Source organism: Diabrotica virgifera, chromosome 7, assembly GCF_917563875.1.
Source record: "Diabrotica virgifera virgifera chromosome 7, PGI_DIABVI_V3a".
Lineage (NCBI taxonomy): Eukaryota > Metazoa > Arthropoda > Insecta > Coleoptera > Chrysomelidae > Diabrotica > Diabrotica virgifera.
Genome location: NC_065449.1, coordinates 48,358,491 through 48,381,433, shown reverse-complemented (window position 1 = coordinate 48,381,433; position 22,943 = coordinate 48,358,491). Strand labels below are relative to the sequence as shown.

General features: G+C 34.1%; 1 protein-coding gene across 1 annotated transcript in view; it reads right to left on the bottom strand.

The window, feature by feature from the left end:
• The window catches only part of LOC114327841 (alpha-tocopherol transfer protein), a 60,820-nt gene that overhangs the window by 13,753 nt on the left and 24,124 nt on the right, over nt 1-22,943 (bottom strand). Inside the window, exons 2-3 of the mRNA XM_028276547.2 lie at nt 15,988-16,085; nt 15,748-15,901 (exon numbers count right to left, since the gene is read on the bottom strand). Coding sequence (XP_028132348.1) covers nt 15,748-15,901; nt 15,988-16,085 — 252 coding nt within the window. The remainder of the gene's footprint in view (nt 1-15,747; nt 15,902-15,987; nt 16,086-22,943) is intronic.

Sequence of the window (22,943 nt, the reverse complement as noted above, 5' to 3'; positions counted from 1 at the left end):
TTTTAGTTATTAAAAAGTCTTTAATTTAGTAGTGTATCATTTTTTTCGTATCTCCAGCATTTTCGGAGATATTTTGAATTAAAAGGTGAAAAATACGAAATTGCATAAAATCAATTTTTATTTAAACTCCAATTTTTCTAAAATTAGGCCTTTTAAATAGCTCAAACTTCTTGGGTGTATTGACAATATAAATATAAAAGGAATTACAGAAAGGTGAAGACCAGTTTTTAATTAGGAGGGTAGTTAGGGGGTTATTTTCACCGAATTTTTCGTAGAGAAAAGCAGGTACCGAGTTTTTTTGATCATAAAGTCGCTTTATTTTCATGTTAGAAATTTTTAATTATTATTCTTTGAAAGATTTGATTGTATACTTGAAAAATAATAATTTGTTTTCTTCGAAAAATGCAAAGTTTTCCCGTTATTTGGCTTTGAATATTTCAAATTATGCATTTGACGAAAAAAGCTAACCTTTAACATGCCGTATCTCGGTTTGTGTTGGTCTTAAAGATATTATAGAAAAAGAATTTAGTTTGTGTTACTAAAAGGTACAATTTTGTATATCTGCAGTTTTTTTGATTTAATGCATATTTTTCGAGGTATTCTCAAAAAACTCTCTAAAAAACTCGATTTTTTCGTCGAAAAACTGTCTGTTACTTTCAAGCGCGAATAACTCGAAAAATATTAGTTTTACGAAGAAAATGTAAAAAACATTTTTTTCTTAGAATTAGTTTTTACATCGATTTGCATGGTTAAAGTGTAATAAAAAATTCCCTCCCCGAGATGGGGTGGCAACCACCCTCAAGGTTTTAGCGTACAGCGGCATGATATAGAAAATGATTCTTGGGCTATTTCCTACCTTCTGTGAAAATTTCAAGTAAATCCATGCTGGACGAAAAAATTGCGAGCCAAAATGCTTCATTTCCTCGACTAATAGTATTCATCTATTTTTGTTACATTACAGTATTATTTTAAACATAAAATTTATTTATATTATATATATTTATATTTAGCTAATTATACTAATATCACCTACATACTCGGAAATAAATTAAAACTGATTAATAAAACGCATTATAAGCTTTCATTTGACACCTCAAATGTCATTCTACCTGGTATAATGATATAGGAGTTGTGTTTGAGGACAGACAGGCAGACGGACGGACGGAGGGACAGACAGACGTGGATAATTCAAAGTTTTCACATTTTTCCAAAATTAGTGAAAACAATAATGGAAAAATCTTTGCGAATTAATCAGTTTTAATTTATTTGAATGCAGATGATATTAGTACTAGGTAAAATATAAATAAATTTAATGTTTGAGATAATATTGTAACGTAACAAAAATAGACGGATACTATGTATTATAGTTTTGAAAATCTGACAGGATTTTTATTTGTCGGGATTCTGGCGTGTCGGGATTTTGGCTGTCGGGATTTTGGCTGTCGGGATTTTGGGCGGCACCGCTATTTTGGACATATAGCTAGAAGAAGAGAAGGCATGGAAAGAATGATAGTTGAAGGCAACGTAGAGGGCAGAAGATCCAGAGGATTACGATGGTCGGACCAAATAAGGGACATGACTGGTTACTCGTTCTCCGAAGCAAAACAACACGCACAGGAGAGAAAGGATTGGATAGAAATAGTCAAACGACTTACATGACGCCACTACATCTTTACGAAGGAGAACAGATAGAGGAGGAGGAGGACAAGTAAGAGCCGTTATAGTAATAGTGGATACACCAGCTATTGCTATAACAGGTCCACACATAAAAGAAAGTGAGGTGACATGGGCAATATAAATGGCAAAAAATGGAAAAGCTCCTGTCCGACAAAATGAGTGCTGAAAGACTAGTGTTTAGAAAGACCCATCGAAAAAGATAGATCAAACTTCAACCGCATTGGGGCCTTTTTCAAGAGCCACAACCTGGAACAAACTAGAAATATGCTTTATTGTCACTGAAAATTTTACAATTTTATGGACAATCTTACATAGGTTAAACAAAAAATAACAATAACAAATACAATTTTCTGAAATTAGAAAAATCGTCAACATTAAAAAAATATAAGTAAATAGAGTAAAGCAAAACCAAAACCAATATATTGCAAAATGAATATAAATTGCAAATTGAACATACAACATAATAGAATACAAACATAGGAATTAATAAGTTTAAGATGCTGCATGTGACACCCAAATAAAAATAAATTTAGTATAATACATACTTTAATTAGTTACTTGCAATGCGGCAGATTCGTGCAAATATTATAAGAATTGTGCATTTAACGATATACCTAAGCATATAATTTGGACCACATACACTACACATATAAAGGTTCAAAATTAGACGTGAGGCCATCTCAGATTTTATCGATTACAAAAATGGCGGGCATTCAAAATGGTAACTATACATATGTGACTAATAGCACGATAACCTTTAAGCGAAAAGTCCGACTTCAACCAAATTTGGTATATGGGTTCTATTCTTGATGTGTAAGATCTACCTCCTGAAACGGAAGAATGGCTTTACCAAAAGTTGTGTTTTTCCTGATTTTTATGTAAAAATATGTTCCTTTTTTTCAATTCTTTCACCCTGCATATATTAATTTTTCGAAAAGGTAATACCGGCATTGAAAAGAGCGTAAAAATAGTTTTTAGGAAGTACATCGAGATTTTTAGTTATGTTAATTACTATGTAATAAATGCATAACTTATCTTCACATATACCTATGTGCGGCAGATTTGTGCTAATATTATAAGAATTATTGTGCGTTTAATGGTAGAAGCATATAATTTGGCCCATATATACTACACATACAAACATTCAGCTTTAGATATGAGGTCATCTCAGATTTTGCCTTTTACAAAAAAGGCGGGCATTCAAAATGGCGACTATACATATGTGACTTGTAGCACGACAACTTTTGAACGAAAAGTCCCACTTCAACCAAAGGACATCGCACACATCTTATGGAAAATATAATGTCACTCAAATTCAATAAAATTTATACGAATAGATTTGTTTTAAATTAACGGTCAAATCTTATCATTGCGCCAACTCCATATTTTCAATAATAAGAGCAGAAATTGATATAAATAAATCTGAAATCAAATGGATACGTACATAAGTTAGAGAGAGGAAAAATATTTTATAATACCCAAATTGTCGGTACTCCATAAATCAGCGGATTAGTTTCACTAATCCGCTTAGGCCCAGCGGGGTTTTAAGCTCTTTTGAATAGCACCCAGAGCAATAGTAATTGTAACTGACAGTTTTACTGACTCCAAAAATGTGATTTCGACAAACTTTAATTGCAATTTGCGCCGTAATTAATCATAATTATTTTTATTTATTTAGCGGATGGACTTTCTCAGTACGATAAATACACAAATATAATATATATACATATATACATATATACATATATACACACATATATACACATATACACATATATTATTCAAACACCAAAACATAATGAATGAATCTAAATATTAATGTCCAATTTACATAGCCATTCAATTGCATCTGGGGAGCATTCCACAAAGTCCTGGAGGTTTCCACGGTAGGCCCGATTTAGGCAATCTGAAACACAATGACTTATGGTCTGTCTAAGCGATCCACAATCACACTGTGGACTTTCTGCACGACCCCATTTGAACAGAGAATCAGCACATTTACCATGTCCGGTACGTATGCGATTAAGCCTCGTCCAGGTGGGCCGGGGCAGACCCGATCCGATGAAACCCTGGGTTGGGGTGGATATCTGAATATAGTCTGCTGCTATTGTTGGCATCCATCTTGTGGACCATTGCCTTTGTATATCATAGGAATCACCAATTGTTCGGGCAGTTCTGATTGGAGGATTTCTAGACCTCAGTCGCTGGTGCTCTTTTGAGATGTCTGGTATGTCTTGATGGATTGGTAATTGTATGTTGGCTACAATTTTCTGATACTCTCTCACTAATGCTGCTGTACGGCGTAGATCTGGTGGGGCATTATTGCTCAAAGTAGGCAGCCATCTCACTGGGGTTGATTTTATTGTTCCAGTGATTAATCTCATGGTTTGATTAAGTTGGACATCGATTTTGTTTGTATGTGCACTATTTAACCATACTGGTGCACAATATTCTGCCACTGAAAAAACCAAAGCTAGAGCAGAGGTCCGAAGAGTATCTGCAGAAGCACCCCAAGTTGTTCCAGCAAGTTTTGTTATTATATTATTTCTTGTTCTCAGTTTACCGGCTGCGTTTGTAAGATGGCTTTTGAAGGTGAGTGTTCTATCAAGTGTGATGCCTAGATATTTGGGGTTGTTGTTATGTTTGATAGCTGCATCATTTAGAGTTACATTGAGGGTATCGCCCGCAAGTTGGTTCGACAGGTGAAAGAGACAGGTTTCAGTTTTGCTTGTGTTAGGACGTAAGCGCCAGTTCTTAAAGTAGTTACTAAGTGTAGTTAGGTCCTCGTTTAGAGCTCGTTCTCCAGCTTCCTTACTATTATCTTGGAAGCCAATGGCCAGGTCGTCTGCATAAGCGAATTTTCTCGATTTTGTGTCAGGTATATCCGCCGTATAAAGGTTAAATAATAAAGGAGCTAGCACTGAGCCTTGAGGTAAGCCGTTGTTAAGTTTTCTAACGCTACTTCGTGCATCATTTATATATACCTGAAACAGTCTGTTAGTTAGTAGATTGTTTATCAGCTGACAAGTTTTGAGACAGGGTATGATTTTCATCAACTTATAAATAAGGCCCTCTCTCCACACAGTGTCATAGGCAGCCGTAAGGTCTATAAATATTATGGCAGATTTTTCACGTCTTTCAAAGCCAGCTTCGATGAATGTAGTTAAGGACAGCACTTGGTCACAACAGCTTCGTCCTTTTCTAAATCCAGCTTGCTCAATTGGTACAGCGTCCTCAGTGGTGTTACATATTCTATTATATAAGAGTCGTTCTAGTAATTTATAACAGCAACTGAGTAAGGCGATAGGCCGGTAACTTTCAGGCAGCTTGTTGTCTTTGCCAGGCTTCTGGATTGCGATAATTTTTGTTCTTTTAAATTCTGGGGGAAGCATAGCTGTAGTCACAATGTCGCTAAAGAATTCTTTGAGCCATTGTCTTGTTTTTGTACCAGTGTGGACTATAAACTCAGGATATATTCCATCGAAACCAGCTGCTTTTCCCGTTTTGGTTTGGTTAAGCGCTTCGTTTATTTCATCCAATGAGAAGGCACGTGAGTATTCTGATGTTGTGGGGGTATTTGATTTAAGTTGTTTAAGAGCTTTTTTTACCATCGATGTATGAGTTTTCTCAGATGGAGCTCGAGAGTTCTCAATTATTCTATTGGCTATCTTATTTGGCTCAATTGTTGATTTGTTTAAGTGTTGTGCTCTGCTTGCTTCGTCCAGTTTGCGGATCAGTCCCCATGCCTTCCGACTGGAACGGGAGAAATCAATATGTTCTACGGTAGATTTCCATTTATTAAGTCTAGTTGAATCCAGTGACTTGAGTAAGTTGTCACCGATTTCGGGATCTTCTGATTTCAAAAATTCTTCATATAGTTTTTGGCTTTCTTCCGTCCAGCCTGGGATGTACTCCTTTCGAAAACCTCGGAGGATATGTTTTTTGGCGATAGAGATAACCATTCCTAAAAAACGGTGGTAATTGTTGGCCTTTGGGTCAATGAAGCGAATGCAGGTGTCCAGCTCTTTGGTGTATTCAGGCCAATTTGCTTTGTTAAAATTCCAACGGGGTCTCGGCGTGGATTCAACGATAGAAATTTGTATGCCTATTTCGATTATGACAGGTCGATGTTGGCTGCGAGGGAAACTAGGCAGTACAGTTCGGGAGCTTGGGAGTGGTTGTAACTGTGAGTTAATCGAAACCCAGCATAGATCAGGGTTGTAGCCTTTGCGCCATCTTCTAGAAAAGAAAGTAGGTTTATCTTTTAGACTATGAATAAGGTGGATATTGTTTTCTTCGGCCCACTCCAGGAGTTTTTCCCCATTTTCATCATTGTTTTCATACCCCCATTTGTTGTGGTGACTGTTAAAGTCCCCTATGTAAACTGTAGGTTGGTTGTCCTCAGTTTTGATTACATTTGTTGGCCATTTAGTTAATGGTGGATTGTAGATGTTCTTTATGGTTATGTCATTCACTTTTGTAGAGATTATGGATACACTATTTTCGCAGCTGCAGTCCTTCACCTTGGAATTTTGTATACTGTTATTCACGTAAGTTGCAGTTCCGTAAACATTGCTGTAAGTGGCTCCAATCATGCTATATCCCGGAATTTTACTCCTCTTAAGAAGCTCGGTTTCTGATGGTGCGTGAGTTTCTTGAATAGCTATGACGTCAACGTTATTTTCTATTAGTATTTTTGAAAGAAATTCAGATTTTGATCTACTAATTCCCTCTATGTTTATTTGACATATACGGAGGGTTGGTCCGATACGTCTCGTCAAATGGTGTTGATAAACACCTTTGTAGTTTTCCATATTCCTATATGGAGATTCCTTTCCTTGCTTTTCTTTATCGTACTGGTTGCCAGGAGAGCTTAGCGGCTAGTTTGGCGTCCAAAAATTGATAAACCATTTAGCGTTACCCAGGGTGCACCACGTGGAGGCGATCTATCATTACACCCCATTAATCATAATTAAGAGTTGGCGCAATGATAAGATTTGACCGTTAATTTAAAACGAATCTATTCGTATAAATTTTATTGAATTTGAGTGACATTATATTTTCCATAAGATGTGTGCGATGGCCTTTGGTATATAGGTTCTTTTTTTGATGTTTAAGATTGAGCTCTTGAACCGGAAGAATCGGTTTACCAGAAGCTTTGTTTTTCCTAATTTTTTGTAAAAATATGTTTTTTATTTTTTCAATTCTCTCATCCTGTATATATTAATTTTTCAAAAAGGTAATACCGGCGTTGAAAAGAGCGTAACAATATTTTTTAGGAAATATTTTGATCTCTTTAGTTATATTAATAATTACCATTTAATAAATGCATAACCTATCTTCACATGTAGATACCTATGTGCGGCAGATTCCTGCAAATAATAATATAAGAATTATTGTGCATTTAGTGATAGAAGCATATAATTTGGACCACATATACTACATATATAAGGATTCAAATTTAGAATGAGGCCATCTCAGGTTTGGTCTTTTACAAAAATGGCTGGCATTCAAAATGAATCTACCGCCCATAGGTACATGTGAACATACGTTATGCATTTATTAAATGGTAATTAAAATAACTAAAAAGTTCAAAATATTTCCTAAAAAATATTTTTACACTGTTTTCAAGGGCGGTATTACCTTTTTGAAAAATTTATATATACAGGGTGAAAGAATTGAAAAAGAACAACATATTTTTACATAAAAAAAGTAAAAACACAACTTCTAGTAAACCAATTCTTCCGGTTCAACACCTCGATCTTATTCATTAAAAATAGAACATATATACCAAATTTGGTTATAATCTGATGTCTAGTTCAAAAGTTATCGTGCTATTAGTCACATATGTATAGTCGCCATTTTGAATGCCCGCCATTTTTATAAAAAGAACAAAAACTGAAATTTTTACGCTCTTTTCACGCCGGTATTACCTTTTTAAAAAATTAATATATACAGGATGACAGAATTGAAAAAATAAAAAACATATTTTTACAAAAAATCAGGAAAAACACAACTTCTAGTAAACCGATTCTTTCGGTTCAAGAGCTCAATCTTATACATCAAAAAAAGAACCTATATACCAAATTTGGTTAAAATAGGACTTTTCGTTCAAAAGTTATCGTGCTACTAGTCACATATGTATAGTCGCCATTTTGAATGCCCGCCTTTTTTGTAAAAGGCAAAATCTGAGATGACCTTATATCTAAAGCTGAACGTTTGTATGTGTAGTATGTGTGGGCCAAATTATATGCTTCTACCATTAAACGCACAATAATTCTTATAAAATTAGCACAAATCTGCCGCACATAGGTACAGTTGCGATCATTAAATAGTTTACAGGATTACGTATCTAGGAGCCGATTTTTTAAATTTTTACCCCGTGTAAACGCACCTTTTACGTAGTGACGTTACCAGTGGTGTACCTAGAATAGGTTGATTAAAATTAAAAAATTGAAATAATATAAATAATATATTTTACAAAATTTAACAAAATGAAAAGTATAGAAAGTAGTCTTTTTGAATAAACTTGATTATGGTATTAATAACGAAAATAAGGAAGTCTGGTTTTAAAATACCCTTTTATTTTAAATCTATTTTATATTAATAATTGATAAACACATCTTTGTTTGATTTTCCTTATGCACATATGGCTCACGTTTAAATCTGCAGCAACTTGCCTTAGTGACCAACTTCTTCGAGTTTGGCAACTGCTCTTGCTTTTTGCGCATCACTCAAATGCATTCGAATCATTTTGGAGGAGTTTGATATCGTTTTATTTTACTTTTCAACATTTCTGAAATTTTTGACAAGCATTGACTTTTTAAAATTTTTTGATTTTGACATTTATCAAATCCGTACGACACTGCTATTTTCGCAGTATTACAATGTAAAAATTAAAGTGTAAACTATTCAGTGACCGTAACTGTACATGTGAAGATAAGTTATGCATTTATTACATATATCTCGAAATACTTCCTAAAAAAATATTTTTAAGCTCTTTTCAATGAAAACTTTATATCTAAATTTGAAACTTTATATGTGTAGTATATGTGGTCAAAATTATATGCTTCTACCATGAAATGTACAATAATTCTTATAATGTTTGCACGAATCTGCTGCACATAGGTACATGTGAAGATACGTTATGCTATGCATTTATTAAATTTTAATTAACATAACTAAAAAGTTCAAAATATTTCCTAAAAGATATTTTTACGCTCTTTTCAATGGCGGTATTAAATTTTGAAAAATTAGTATTTTAAAACATATTTCTACAAAAAAACCAGGAAAAACACAACTTATAGTAAACCGATTCTTCCGGTTTAAAAACTCGATCTTGTACATAAAAAAATAACCTATATAGTAAATTTGGTTGAAATCTGACGTCTTGTTCAAAAGTTATCGTGCTATTAGCTATTAGTCACATAATATGTATAGTCGTCATTTTGAATGCCCGCCATTTTTGTAAAAGGCAAAATCTGAGATGGCCTCATATCTAAATTTGAACCTTTATATGTGTAGTATATGTGGTTAAAATTATATACTTCTATCATTAAATGCGCAATTGTTTCACATATCGGCTGCACTAATGTACATTACGGTAATTTCTTAGTTAGTCATTAAGAAAATCTGATACTGAATAATATGGTTTGTTAGATAGATGGGCTTTTGTCATTTTTAGGCACTTAGGGAAATATGTTGGGTTGTATAGTTTTTTTTGCGGAATATTATATAGATTTCTTTACTAACTCAGAGGACGGGATCGGTATATAGACATCAAAAGTTGAATTTCTGGTCGAGTAGTAATGATGAGGCCTTGCTGGAAAGACATGTAGGTGTTTACGAATTAAGCAAACAGTTTCTAAAATATATAGAAATGGAAGGGGACCTTTCTCTTGGTCTACGTCTTCTTTGTCCTTTTTTATGGTGTTAAATCAAGTGTATATCCCCACTGCAGACAAACCAGATTAAAATGCTCTTGAAATTTATGAACAACTGAGAGGTGGTTAGATCCATAAAATCCCACAAAATTAATATTATTCTTGGTGACCTTACCTCAAAAGTTCTTAGTGAAAATTTCAAAAATTGTAACCGTTGCTTTAGAAGCAGTGAAATGTTGTTACAATTTTATTCTAAGGAAGGAATCGTTTAAGAATAATTTTTAAAAACTACTAGCAAAGCGCTCTCACTCTGGAGAAGAAAGTACTGCAATATGGGCACCCCAATCTAAGACGGTAGATTGTACACGATACACTTCGCTGACGACCAAGCCATTTTAGCTGAAGACGAGAGTGGTATAGACTATATGCTTAAAAAACCGGAAGAGGAGTACACCAAGTGGGGCTTCACAATTATTATACACAAAACCGAGTACCTAGTTGTAGGGGAACAACCAGAAAGCCTACAAATTGAATTGGTACTATAAAAGCAACAGGAAACTTCAGATACTTGGGAGTCCAAATAACATCAAACTAAGGAACTAAGGAACCAAAAGCAGGAAGAAATATATTCCAGGATTGGCCAAGCCAGATCAGTCACCAGAGAGCTTCTTCTTCTTTTTCTTAGCCTTCTATCAGGAACGTTTGGACATATGCCTCTCCTAAATCCTTCCATCCTTCTATATCCTGAGCAACATATTTCCAATTTCTTCCGGCTACTCTTTTAATATCATCAACCCATCTCATCTGTGGTGTTCCTCTCAATCCTTTACTCTCGTAAGATCTCCAGTGTTGTATTGTTGCATTCCAACGTTGGTATTTTGGTTTAGCATTGTGGCCTGCGGAGTAGGGTGGTGCAAAAAAAGTCAAATTGATAATCCCGTATCGCTATAGTGCGGAAAAGCTGCGATTGGTAATTACAAGAAAAACAAAACAAAAATTATTAAAATCAGACTTTATCTTCCGATCCTGCAACGGGCCTTATAAAGATTATAAAAAAAATGAAATTTTATCTTTTTTTCGGAAATTTTTATTAATCCTCCATGTACGTTCTATTTATCGCTATAGTAAAATTTATTTACAGTTTGCATGGTTGAGTAATAAAAACAACAGTTTTGCGTATCTAACGAATATCTTTCTATCCCGCAAGGTCAATCAAAATTTATAAAAATTTGAAATTTTCGATGATTTTGATAAATTTAGTTTATAGTTAAACATTTAGTTACCTCATTTTTCTCCTACATTGTCAAGTTTTTTGCTTGTTTATATATTGTATGACAATACCTAAACAACCCGGAACTCACAACGAGGAGGTGGTTGCACTTCTAGCTCCACACATACCCTTCTCTCTTTACATAGAAATTTACATAGTAAATTTCTTTTTCATGTTTGTATCCAGCTTTTAAACGACAACTTTTCATTGTGATTTGGTGGTAGAATCTGGCAGCATGGACCTTGATTTAAGTGTTACCCTTATGAATCCATCTCTTGATTGGGGCCCACATACATTAGACCAGGCGTGACCAACTTAATCGGACTCGAGATCTACTGTCTGCTTTTCTAATTCTCTGCGATCTACCGACTAGGAATTTTCGTAATATTTAGGACGGGAATAGGTAGGTAGGTAGATAATTTTTTCTTGCCATCGATCGACTGACCTAGGGGTCGCGATCGACGGGTTGCCTCCCCTGCATTAGACGATGCTTCCGTGACCAACTTTAGGCACCTCTCATCAGCTTGCGTGTGTCAGGGATAGTTTTGTACATTACAGTCTGGTATGTCGCCCAATGTAATGCAAGAACTTATATCTTCATTTGACACTTCGAAGAAGTGGTGGAGAAGATAGTTTTGCAACAGTCTGCAATAGTTTTGCAACATTATATTCCAGTCTATTATTTCAGTTTAGTACCTTGCTTCAAAATTTCAAGTACTAGGGAGAAAGAAAACACATTAGAGAGCTTGAGCTAAGGAGAGTATTAAAAGCCGAATAGACTAAAGCCAAGGGCAAACGTATTAGAAATTTCATTCCTCCTACTTTAAATTTTGAAGCACAGGACTACACTGAAATATTATATTGGAACGTTGAAAAACTATCTTCTCCACCAGTTTTTCAAAGCGTTTCAAATGAAGATATGTTGCTACATTATATCAGGCAACACACCACACTGGAATGTACAAAACCATCCCTGTCATACGCAAGCTGTCTAGCGGTACGTAGAGTTGGTCATGGAAGTATCGTCTAATGTATGTGGGACCCAATCAAGAGATGGATTCATCAAGGCAACCCTTAAATCAAGGTCCATGCTGCCAGATTTTACCACCAAATCAAAATTCAAAGTTGACGTTTAAAAGCTGAACACAAACAAATCAAAAAGAAATGTACTATGTAAATAATGTAAAAAACACACACTCATTGGTTTATGGAGAGAAGGGTGTGGGGGGAGTCAAAAGTGCAACCACTATCTTGTTGTGAGTTCTGGGTCGTTTAAATATTATTATACAATATCTAAACAAGCGAAGAGCTTCACAATGCAACAGAAAAATGAGATAACGAAATGTTTTTTAATTTATCAAAACCATCAAAAATTTCAAATTTTTATAGATTTTGATTGACCTTACTGGATCAGAAGATATTCATTAAGTGCGTAAAACTATTGTTTTTATTACTCAATCATGCAAACTGTAAATAAATTTTGCTATAGCGATAAATAAAATGTACATGGGGAATCGGAATAAATAAAAATTTCCGAAAAAAGGTAAAATTTCATTTTTTCATAATCTTTAGGCCCGTTGCGGGATCGGAAGATAAAGTCCGATTTGAATAATTTTTGTTTTGTTTTTCTTGTAATTACCAATCGCAACTTTTCCGCACTATAGCGATACTGGATTATCAACTTGACTTTTTTCGCACCACCCTACTGCGGAGCTCCATTTAAGTTTGGCAACTTTTGTTGTTATGTTCTCGACTTTTGTTTTTGATCTTACCCAGTCGTCCCTCTTTTTATCTGATAGTCGTATACCTAACATTGCTCTTTCCATTGCTCTTTCTGTTGTGGCTAGTTTATTCATATTTGCCTTGGTTAGGGTCCAGGTTTGACCTCCATATTAGGGTGGAACGAAAGGATAGGAGAAAATTGTTTTCTTTCATGTAATTTTCTAATAGCACTCGAAAGTTGCCTTATCATGTCTACAAAACTACAAAATATTTTTGTTCTAGGTTTACATCTTGAGGTGCCGCAAGAGCTTTGAAAAGATAGGTTTTTAACCAAAAATACAGAAAATTTCAAATATTTTATATATTTAACCCGGTGACGTAGCTAACATTTCTTAGTCAAATATTGTTTCTATTAACAGTTAACATTGCTATCATTGCTATATGTACACATTGCTATTAGATTTCTTTAGTTACAATAGTCATCTTGATACTTAAAATGATTTTTTGTCTCAAACTTGGGCATGATATTTTGGGAAGAAATATTTGCTATAACAAAGCCATTTTTGCTTCAAGACCACAGACACTAAGAGATGATACAGTCACGAGCTTTATGTCTCTTTTCACTGAATGTGTATGACAGGGAAAACATGGAAAATCTAAACACTGTACCTGACAACTAGGGTCTCTTGCTTCACTTATATATTTTTTAAGTCCTCGTCAGTTCTATGGGTTATATGTTTTGTCATAGGAGGCTAAGTAATTTTATTCTTCTGTCCAGTTAATCATATTTATATCAATGTAAGTCATTGGTATTAAAGTTAAGCTTCGGTAAAACAAACTTCCTTATACCATTTATGAGTTCCGATCTTGCCTTCAAAAGTCGCCGCAGACCTAGCTCCCTTATATGTTTTCTCTTGTCACATTCCTTTGAATTACTGGATCAATTATTTGGAGATGTTCCTCACAAAGAAAACGTGAAAATTTGATGAGTCTTCATATATGTTTTGATCCATTTACACAAAATGGTTTCAGTTTGATATGAAACCAGACTGGGACATACACCTTCATCACATACATAGTTACAGTTTTCAGACAGATTGTTTGAAGGATTCTCTGTTGCAACATATAACCGAAGAAGGCGATTGGCCAACGTAAGCCATCGTGAATGAGCTAATTTCCCATGGGTTTTTAAAGAAAGATCAGAAGGACATACACCACTGGAGATTGCTTTGCACATTTTAAGTAAATATTTTTGATCTGTGCTTAGATCATCCTTATTCTCTAAAGTAGGGAGGTTGTTTTGTATGGGAACAAAATTGACCACATGAAGCTGGTTACAGATTTCAAGTTATTTGCCTAAAAGCCCTACAAATTCATTAAGGTCTTTAGTTTTTCAATCCAATCTACAAAACAAATGATGCAAAGGCAATTATTCATTGGTACCTATAGAACAAACAAGTAGGCCACTTCAGCGGCTTATTTAGGTTTTTTTCTATAAAAACAATTACACCATTATTAATACCGGTGTTAGTGGCAGTTCCATCAAATCCGACAGCTGTTATATTGGAAATGTTTAAAAAATTGTCCTCTTGAAAATGCTCCATTATTTTTTATAGCTTTACCTGTTCCGGAAGCAGAAGTTATAAACCCTAGAAAGGTTGATCCAGGTTCCTCTACTATTGAAATGTGCTCTTCTGCTATAGTCAGAATGTTAAATTGTATTAAGGAATGAAATAAATATTTCCTATTAAATATTTCTTTAAAAATGTGGAATTCAAGTTCAAACTTTGCCAGTTTTAGTAAAAATAAACATTGGATTGTTGTAAGTTAACACTAAAATTATCTTGAAAGAGTAGATTTAGAGTGTGTATTTATCATTTAAAATAGGAATTAAGACATTTCAATTAGTTTTTTTACCAAACCAAAATCATCGAAATTCGCAAAATTTAACTAAAAATTCTAACTTTCAACTTTTTTGCGGCACCTCTAAAAATATTTTGTTTGGAAAAATATTTTATTTGTGGCTTCACAATGGCTATAGGCAACTTTCTATCACTATTGCACATTGATATTATAAAATCATTTTTTTCGTTCCACCCTACTCCATATGTCATAATACAAAGCATATGCACTGGATAAACACTTTGCTCCTCAAGTATTGGGGTATTTTGCGGTCCTTAAGTATCCAACTAAGTTTCCCAAATCCTGCCCATGCTTGTCCTGCTCTCCTAGTAATTTCTGCACTTTGGTTCTCTTTGTCAAGTTTCAGGTTTTGGCCTAGGTAGATATATTCCTGCACTTTTTCTATCTCACTGCCATTTAGTTATACATCTGAGGTAATCTGTGTTTGTCATTATTTTGGGTTTTCTCATATTTATTTTTAAATCGACGTATTGGGAGCTGCCTTCTTTATCATAATTTGCAGTTCCTCGAGTGAGCTCGATATAATCACAATGTCGTCAACGAATCTGAGGTGGTTTAGCTTGTTACCATTAACGTTAATGCCACAGGTTGACCAATCTGTAGTTTTGAAGACGTATTCTAGGGCTGGGTTGAAACCCATCGACAGCTACATGGACTTTTATGGAATAATAAAGTAACAAAAGAAAATAAAAGAAGAATTTATAAAACAATAATAGAAAGTATTGGGTTGAACGGCGCCTAACTTAAAGGAACAAATCAAAAATTAAGGCTATGGAAATGATCTATTGGAGACGACTTGATAGGGTGAGAAAAGAAGATATTCGGATAGAAATTGGAATTTTTGTAGACACTATAGACATGATCAAATCCTAATGACTTAACTGGTATGAACACCATCAAAGAATACCTGAAAATAGATGACCAAAAAAAAAATAGAAACATGGACTGCGCCCGCTTGAAGAAAACAAGGTAGACCAAGAGGATCCTGGAGAGAAGATGTCGAAGATGCAATGACCGCCAAAGATCTGAAAACTGAAGATTGCTTCGAAAGAAAATGTTAAGAATTGGAATGCCAGAATCGGCGCCAGCTTAGAAGACTTGCTTAATGTATATACCACCAAAGAGATTATATACTTCGAAATCTCCGCATGACAAGGAATCAAACAGTTTAAAATAATAGGTGATTCCAGAACTATCTAACTAGAGTGACACCATATTTAGAAGCGGATATTGTAATAACTTTTATACTAAATACTAAACAATTTCTCTTACCTACTTTAAAAAGATATATTTGTCTATCATCCTTATCAACAGAAGCAGGGACCATTACACTAATGTTTTTGTCTATAAGTGGCTTTATTTTAATAGGAGGGTCTGTGGAGTACCATTTTGGATAAGCTAGTATGTTTTCGTAATAGTCTTTTATCTAAAATAAAATAGAATTTGGTAGTTTTATTTACAGTCAAATTATAGGATTTAAATTTAGACATTTGTCTATATGTATACATTTACCTTTTTAAAACCTAGTTCTGTGTTAAAATCAGTACAATACAGAAACCTAAGCAGGTAGGTATCCTTGGTATTTATATTCTTAATATGGTTGAGCTCATCTGTAACAAAATAATTTAAAATGAGTTTATCTAAAAAATAATACATTGATAATAGGCGTGCGGCAGCAACCCCTAAAGTGACGTTATACCGTCCACGAAAATCAACTTTCAGGCGAATGACCAACTTTTGTCATTCTTTATGTTTTCGAGGTCGCTGAATCCGAATATGAAGTTTATTTTTATGTAGAATTGGTGGGAAAATGATCAAAAATCAAATTTTATGCAAAAATGCGAAAAATCAATTTTAATGATTTTTCAAATTTAACTCGCTGTAGCTTTGGTCCCTGTAAATAGTTCCTTTTACTGTATATATTTTAAGTATTCTTGTTCTCATGATCATTTTTCAGTGCGTCATTAATTATGACGTCACATACTGTATTTTGTGTGTCGAGACTTATTTCATGTAATTATTGACGAATCTGACAGATGCCAGAATCGTACTTCGCCATAGGTGAAAAGCTTGTGGAATTAAACTAATTAGTAATTTAGTAGATTTGATTTTTACACAATATGTTAACATGTAGGTATTTTTATAAAGGGGAATAAAATTAAAAAGTAAACAATATTGTTAATTAAATTTATAAATATGAAAACATTAAAAAATGACACAAAACTATCCATAAACTGTGTTATTATCTTCTTCTCTAGGTGCTGTCTCCGCTTCAAAAGTTGGCAATCATCAGAGAGATCTTTATTTCTGAAACCGCGGCTCTAAATAATTCATTGTTATTACATCCAAACCAGTTCCTAAGGTTCTTCAGCCATGAGTTACGTCTCCTTACTATGGATCTTTTTTTTTGCATAATGACCTGGAGTATTAGATATACATCTCTCATCACATGTCCCATATATCTCAGTTTTCTTCTTATTTGTTAGTTCTTCTCGTTCCCTATGCGTAAGTCTCATTACCTCCACGTTGGCTATTCTATCTACTCATGAGATTTTTAGCACTCTTCAGTACATCTCGAATGTCTCTAGTCTCCTCACGCCAATGACTAACTTTTAACGAACTAAATTCTAAACCAAAACACAAAATAATGCACAAAAACGTTGTAAAACACAAGGGAAGTCGAATTCGAATTTCAAAATGACAGGTACACAAAATACTGACCTGAATAATAACCGTCACTTGACTCTTTGACACTTCTAAAAAATGGCCAAAATGGACGAAGTTTTCGTCAAATGTTCGTAATACGAGTATTTGATTGGCTAGAAAAAACGCGCATTCTAAATATCAACGAATCAAACGTAGGTTAGGAATATACATCTTATGTATATAACCATTGTAATGCTGCATTATTTTTGTGTTTAATCACGGAGCTACCGCTTTTTCCGTCTCATCTAACTTAATGCATTAGAGAGAAATCGAAAAACTGTGACGCACTGAAAAATGATCATGAGAACAAGAATATTTAGATAACAATGAGATTTGTCAGAAATGTTTAACCAGGGAACAGTCGCGCTCTATTCTGTCACGTAATCGGTCGCGCGTTAGATTTTGTCTAACAATACGAATTTAGACGCGAAATTACAACAAATCTTTATGTTATAGTACTTTTATTTGCTTGTGATGTTAGAAATATTATTTCTAACAATAATTAAAGCTAATTTTGTCTCACAAAAGCTATAAATTCCAAAAAAGAAGAAGAAGGAGAAAAAAGAAGAAAAAAAAAATAAACCTACGCATTACTACACCCTTCCTCGAGGCACTTACGAGTGGAAAGTTAAATTGCAAAATTTGTCATCAAGTTATCACGAAAAAGGAGAAAGTGTTAGATTTTTTCTAACGGCGCGACTGCTCACGGGTTAAAAAAATTAAATCAAAAGTCAATGCTTTGTATATACAAATGTTATACTATTTTTAAAACTTTATGATGCGTTATACGCATCATAAATGACGGTGTATGAATGAATAGAATATAATAATATAAATATTAAATTAAATGATATGTACACACAAATTTTGTTATGGCACAAATTATTACAATTATTACTAGACAAGGCGAAAACGGCGGGTTCGTTGGAAAAAATATATCCATGAGATTTTTTTACATAATCACAGTCGTGAGACATCCCAGAATAAGGTTTAAGAAGTCGCCCACGTTACTTTTTCGGTGGCAGTGAAAGGTGACGGATGTGATTCGCATCAGGAGGCAAATTTGAAACCTGTGGTGAGATCTACTAACCTTTCCTCTGTTAATAAACCTTTTCTTTTTTAATATTATTGGTATATTACATTTATATTCTTAAATTTCATTTGTATTTAACACGCTTAGATAAGAGTATAAAATATTTAAGGTAATTAATAATGACCGAGGATTCCGGGGGGACAGTCCCTCCTGACCTTGAAGGTTTTACTGGTTTTAATAGTCAAGATGTTGATATGAACTTAATGGATACGAATAAAAAAACCGAACAAAAAGATACAAATAATAAAACGGAGACTTTTTTAACTAATTTAAGTTATAATAATTCTGCTATAGGGCCATTTATTGTAATTATTGAAGGAATTGAAAAAGGGCATGCTGTAGGTCGCTATAATCATCTAAAAATTGCTAAAGATATTTTTCAATTAAAACTTAAAGATGTTTTAGAGGTTAAAGAAAAAGGTAAAAACAAATTAGGAATAATATTTCAATCTGCATCAGCAGCAAATAACTTTGTTAAAAATAATAAACTAAATGACAAATACAAAATATATATACCAAGAAACTCGGTAACTTATAAAGCAATAGCTAGGAATATAAACCCAATATTTACAGAAGAAAACATCAAAAATATGGGCGAAAGCCCTTTTAAGATATTAGATGTAAAAAGATTTACCACGAAAAAAGCCAATGAAGACGGAACAATCGAGTACTCTCCAACGGGGACCATCTTAATAACATTTGAAGGGGTAATAATCCCTAGAAATATAAAATTATGTTACTTATCAATTCCGCTAATTCCCTACATACCACGAGTCACCCAATGTTTCAATTGCCTGGCTTTTGGACACACAAAAATGCAGTGTAAAAGCATAAAAAAATGTCACAACTGTGGCAACCCACATGAAACCGAAGAAAATGCACAACAGACATGTAGAATATCTTGTTACTTCTGCAAATCGATAGAACACCAGGCTACCAGCGGAAAATGTCCCGAGTATGAAAGGCAATGCAACATTAAAAAGACCATGGTATACGAAAATATAACACATTATGAGGCCAATTTTTTGCACCCTAAGTCATATGTACCTAATATATCCAATACAGCACAAACATTTAGATTCTTGCAAACAGAATTCCCCAGTCTACAAAACAAGGGGCAACAATCGGACAATCATATACAGATAAATCAAAGAAGATCTTATATCAATAGCAGTAACATTGTCAAGTCAAAAAGAACATACGCAAATGTATCAACGACAAACGCCTCTCCTCCAACAAAGAGAGTCAGTTTTGACAAAACAGCACATAACAGAGTATTATCATACCCCAATGGAAGACAGGAAAGGGCAGAACACAGGCCACAATTTCAAAATTTTCAATCTAGTCCATATAGAAACATAGATAGAGAAGAAGATCCTGCTGGGTCAGGTACACAGTCAATAGAGTCAAATAATCTGAACAGAGTTGAAGAATATTATAAAAAATTTTTAATTACACCAATAGAACATAAATGTCAAATTAGGGATCTAATTAATACATACTTTGAGTTGTCCAAATCTTCGGAAGATTTGGATAGGCCAGAAAAGTAATCAAAATAACAAGTTATATAATCAGATCAACAAAAAATGCAGTTCTCATCTGCAAGTAACTAACACATTAGTATAAAAATGGATAACACAAACCTTAACATTATTCAATGGAACATACGTAGTGTAAACTCTAATTTTAGTAATTTAATATCAGTAATCAGAGATGAGGAACCAGATGTCATTTTACTCAATGAAACCTTTCTAAAACCGGTACATAAATTTAACATTAAAACCTATAATATAGTCAGAAATGATATGAATGAAGGTACTAGTATAGCAACACTAATTAAAAAAAATCTAAAGTACGAAATTTTAAAATGTGGAAATAACCTAGAAACCAACAAATTTAGAATAATAATAATTAAAATTCAAAAATATAATATAGTAAATATATACTCTCATCCCACCAATAAAATAAAAAAAACAAACTATCTAACCTAATTAAGGTGCTACAAGGACCGATCATCATTTTGGGAGATTTCAATGCCCATCATGTTGCTTGGGGATGTGAAATATCTGATACAAATGGTAACAATATAGAAGAATTTGTTGATGAATACAATTTTTTTATACATAACGATGGGACTCCAACAAGACTCACCAGACCAGGACAAAGGAGAAGTGCAGTAGACCTGACGATGACCTCCAGTAATCAAGCCCACAAATGTGATTGGACAGTAATAAACGACCTGGGCTTCAGTGACCACTACCCCACAAAACTAGTTATACAAAATTCCATAAACATTAATCCGGAAAACATCAATCGGGGAATGAAAAATTATAAAAGAGCCAACTGGGAAGAGTACCAGGACATATTAAACCGAACAGCAAATATAGAACAGCTGGAATATAGAGAGTTAATTCAAACAATGGAGAGAGCAGCCAATATGACTATTCCAATGAAAAATCGAACAAAGAGAAGAATAGGATGCATCTGGTGGGATCAGGAATGCTCACAAAAAATAAGAGACAGAAAAGAAGCAATTTTAAGGCTCAAGACACAATTCACAGTTGAAAACTATGTCCATGCCAAAAAAACGATAGCAGCAATAAAAAAGTTTCTAAGGGAGAAAAAAAGAGACAGTTTTAGAAAGTTCTGTGCAACGCTAAATAGAAACTCCGATATGAGCTACGTATGGAGTACAGTTAAAAAATTCTATAATTCACAACAGGGGTATAAAAAAAAACTACCCAACACACAAATCAGTGAAAGTATCTTAACAAATCTATCAGTATGCAACATAGATCCAGAATTTACGATAGTGGCAAACAACAGCATCCAGAATCCTTTCTCCATGAGTGAACTGAAACAAGGTATAAACAATAAAAAGGACACAGCAACGGGCATTGATGCAATCACTTATTCAATGATCAAATATTTACCAGAGGCAGCCTTAAAAAGCTTACTTCATATGTACAATAAGGCACTAGAGGGAAAAGAGATTCCTGAGAGCTGGAAAACATAAATAATACTCCCGTTTCTCAAACCTACCAGAAATCCGCAACTCGTAGATAGTTATAGAGCTATAGCCCTCTCATCATGTGTAGGCAAAATAATGGAACACTTTATTAAAAACAGATTGGAATGGATATTGGAAAATAACCATACATTCAACAGCTTCCAATCAGGGTTTAGAAAAGGTATGGGAATTCAGACTAATATTGCTTTTCTTACATCTTATATTCAGGCAGCATTTTCAGAGAATAAAAGTGTGTTGGGAATTTTCCTAGATATAAAAGCCGCCTATGATCATGTAAACATTTATATACTTTATAAAAAAATGTTAGATTTAAATCTCCCAATAGAACTAACTAACCTTACATTCAAGCTTCTTCATAACAGGAAAATATATGTCAAAGATGAGGAAGAAAATCTCATAGGTCCGACCTTTACAACACAAGGTTTAGCACAAGGATCACCACTCAGTCCGTTACTATTTAACATCTATATACATTCGATTTATGAAATAATACCAGAGGAATGCATTTTATTGTCATATGCAGATGATCTAGTTCTGCTAAACAAACATCAAAACCCAATCCAAGCAGCAATAGGATCAAATTTAATTCTTGCAGACATAAGTGAATGGCTAGCGAAACACAGCTTCTCTATTTCAGTAAACAAGAGTGAAGTAGTATGGTTTGCAAAAACTAGTAATAGCTACATATATCCAGAAATCGTTATGGATCAGCAGATCATCCCTCGTAAAAAAGAAATTAAATATTTAGGAGTCACCCTCACAGAAAACCTTAACTGGAACCCCCACATAGAAAACATAAGAAGTAAGGCTATTAAAGGTATTAACGTAATGAGGGCAATAGGGAAAGTTTGGTGGGGTGGGGACCCTGCCACTTTACTACTGGTATATTATGGTCTGGTGAGATCCCATTTGGACTTCGGCAGCATATTCATAAAACCATCAAACAAAAACACCTTGCGTAAGCTAGATACAGTACAATTTCAAGCCCTAAGGGTTATCCTCGGATGCATGAAGTCAACTCCTACAACAGCATTGATGGCAGAAACTGCAGAGATGGCACTAGAATTTCGAAGAAAATGGTTGGCAACGAAATTTATGACAAAAATGTACAGCATTCAAGATAATCCGATTTTAAAGGTAATCAAAGATATTAAACAAGCGTGTACTTATAAGATAGGATATTGGAAACAAAGAGAGAGACCATACCTAGTGGAGGCACTTGACCAACTAGAACCATACAAAAGTATAATTCACACAGCAAATGTGATACCCTGCTTCTCGTTCAACATGGACATACAATACACACGACTTCCCACAGTGCAATTAAAAATCAGCAAGTCAGATCATCATCAAAATATGATATTCAAAGCAGCAACAGAGAAATTAAGTGAAAACTACCTATTTATCTATACTGATGCATCAAAAAGTGGGAATGCTAAGGAAGCACAGACAGGCTACGGTGTATACATTCCCAATATCAACTATTCATACTCATCTAGATTACCATCAGCATTGAATATATGCACAGCAGAAATAGTGGCTTTTGGCAAGGGGGTAAAGGAATGTCTGAATCGAGGTATTACTGATTGTATTGTCTTTACCGACTACAGAAGTGCTATACAGAAACTAACAAAAGTT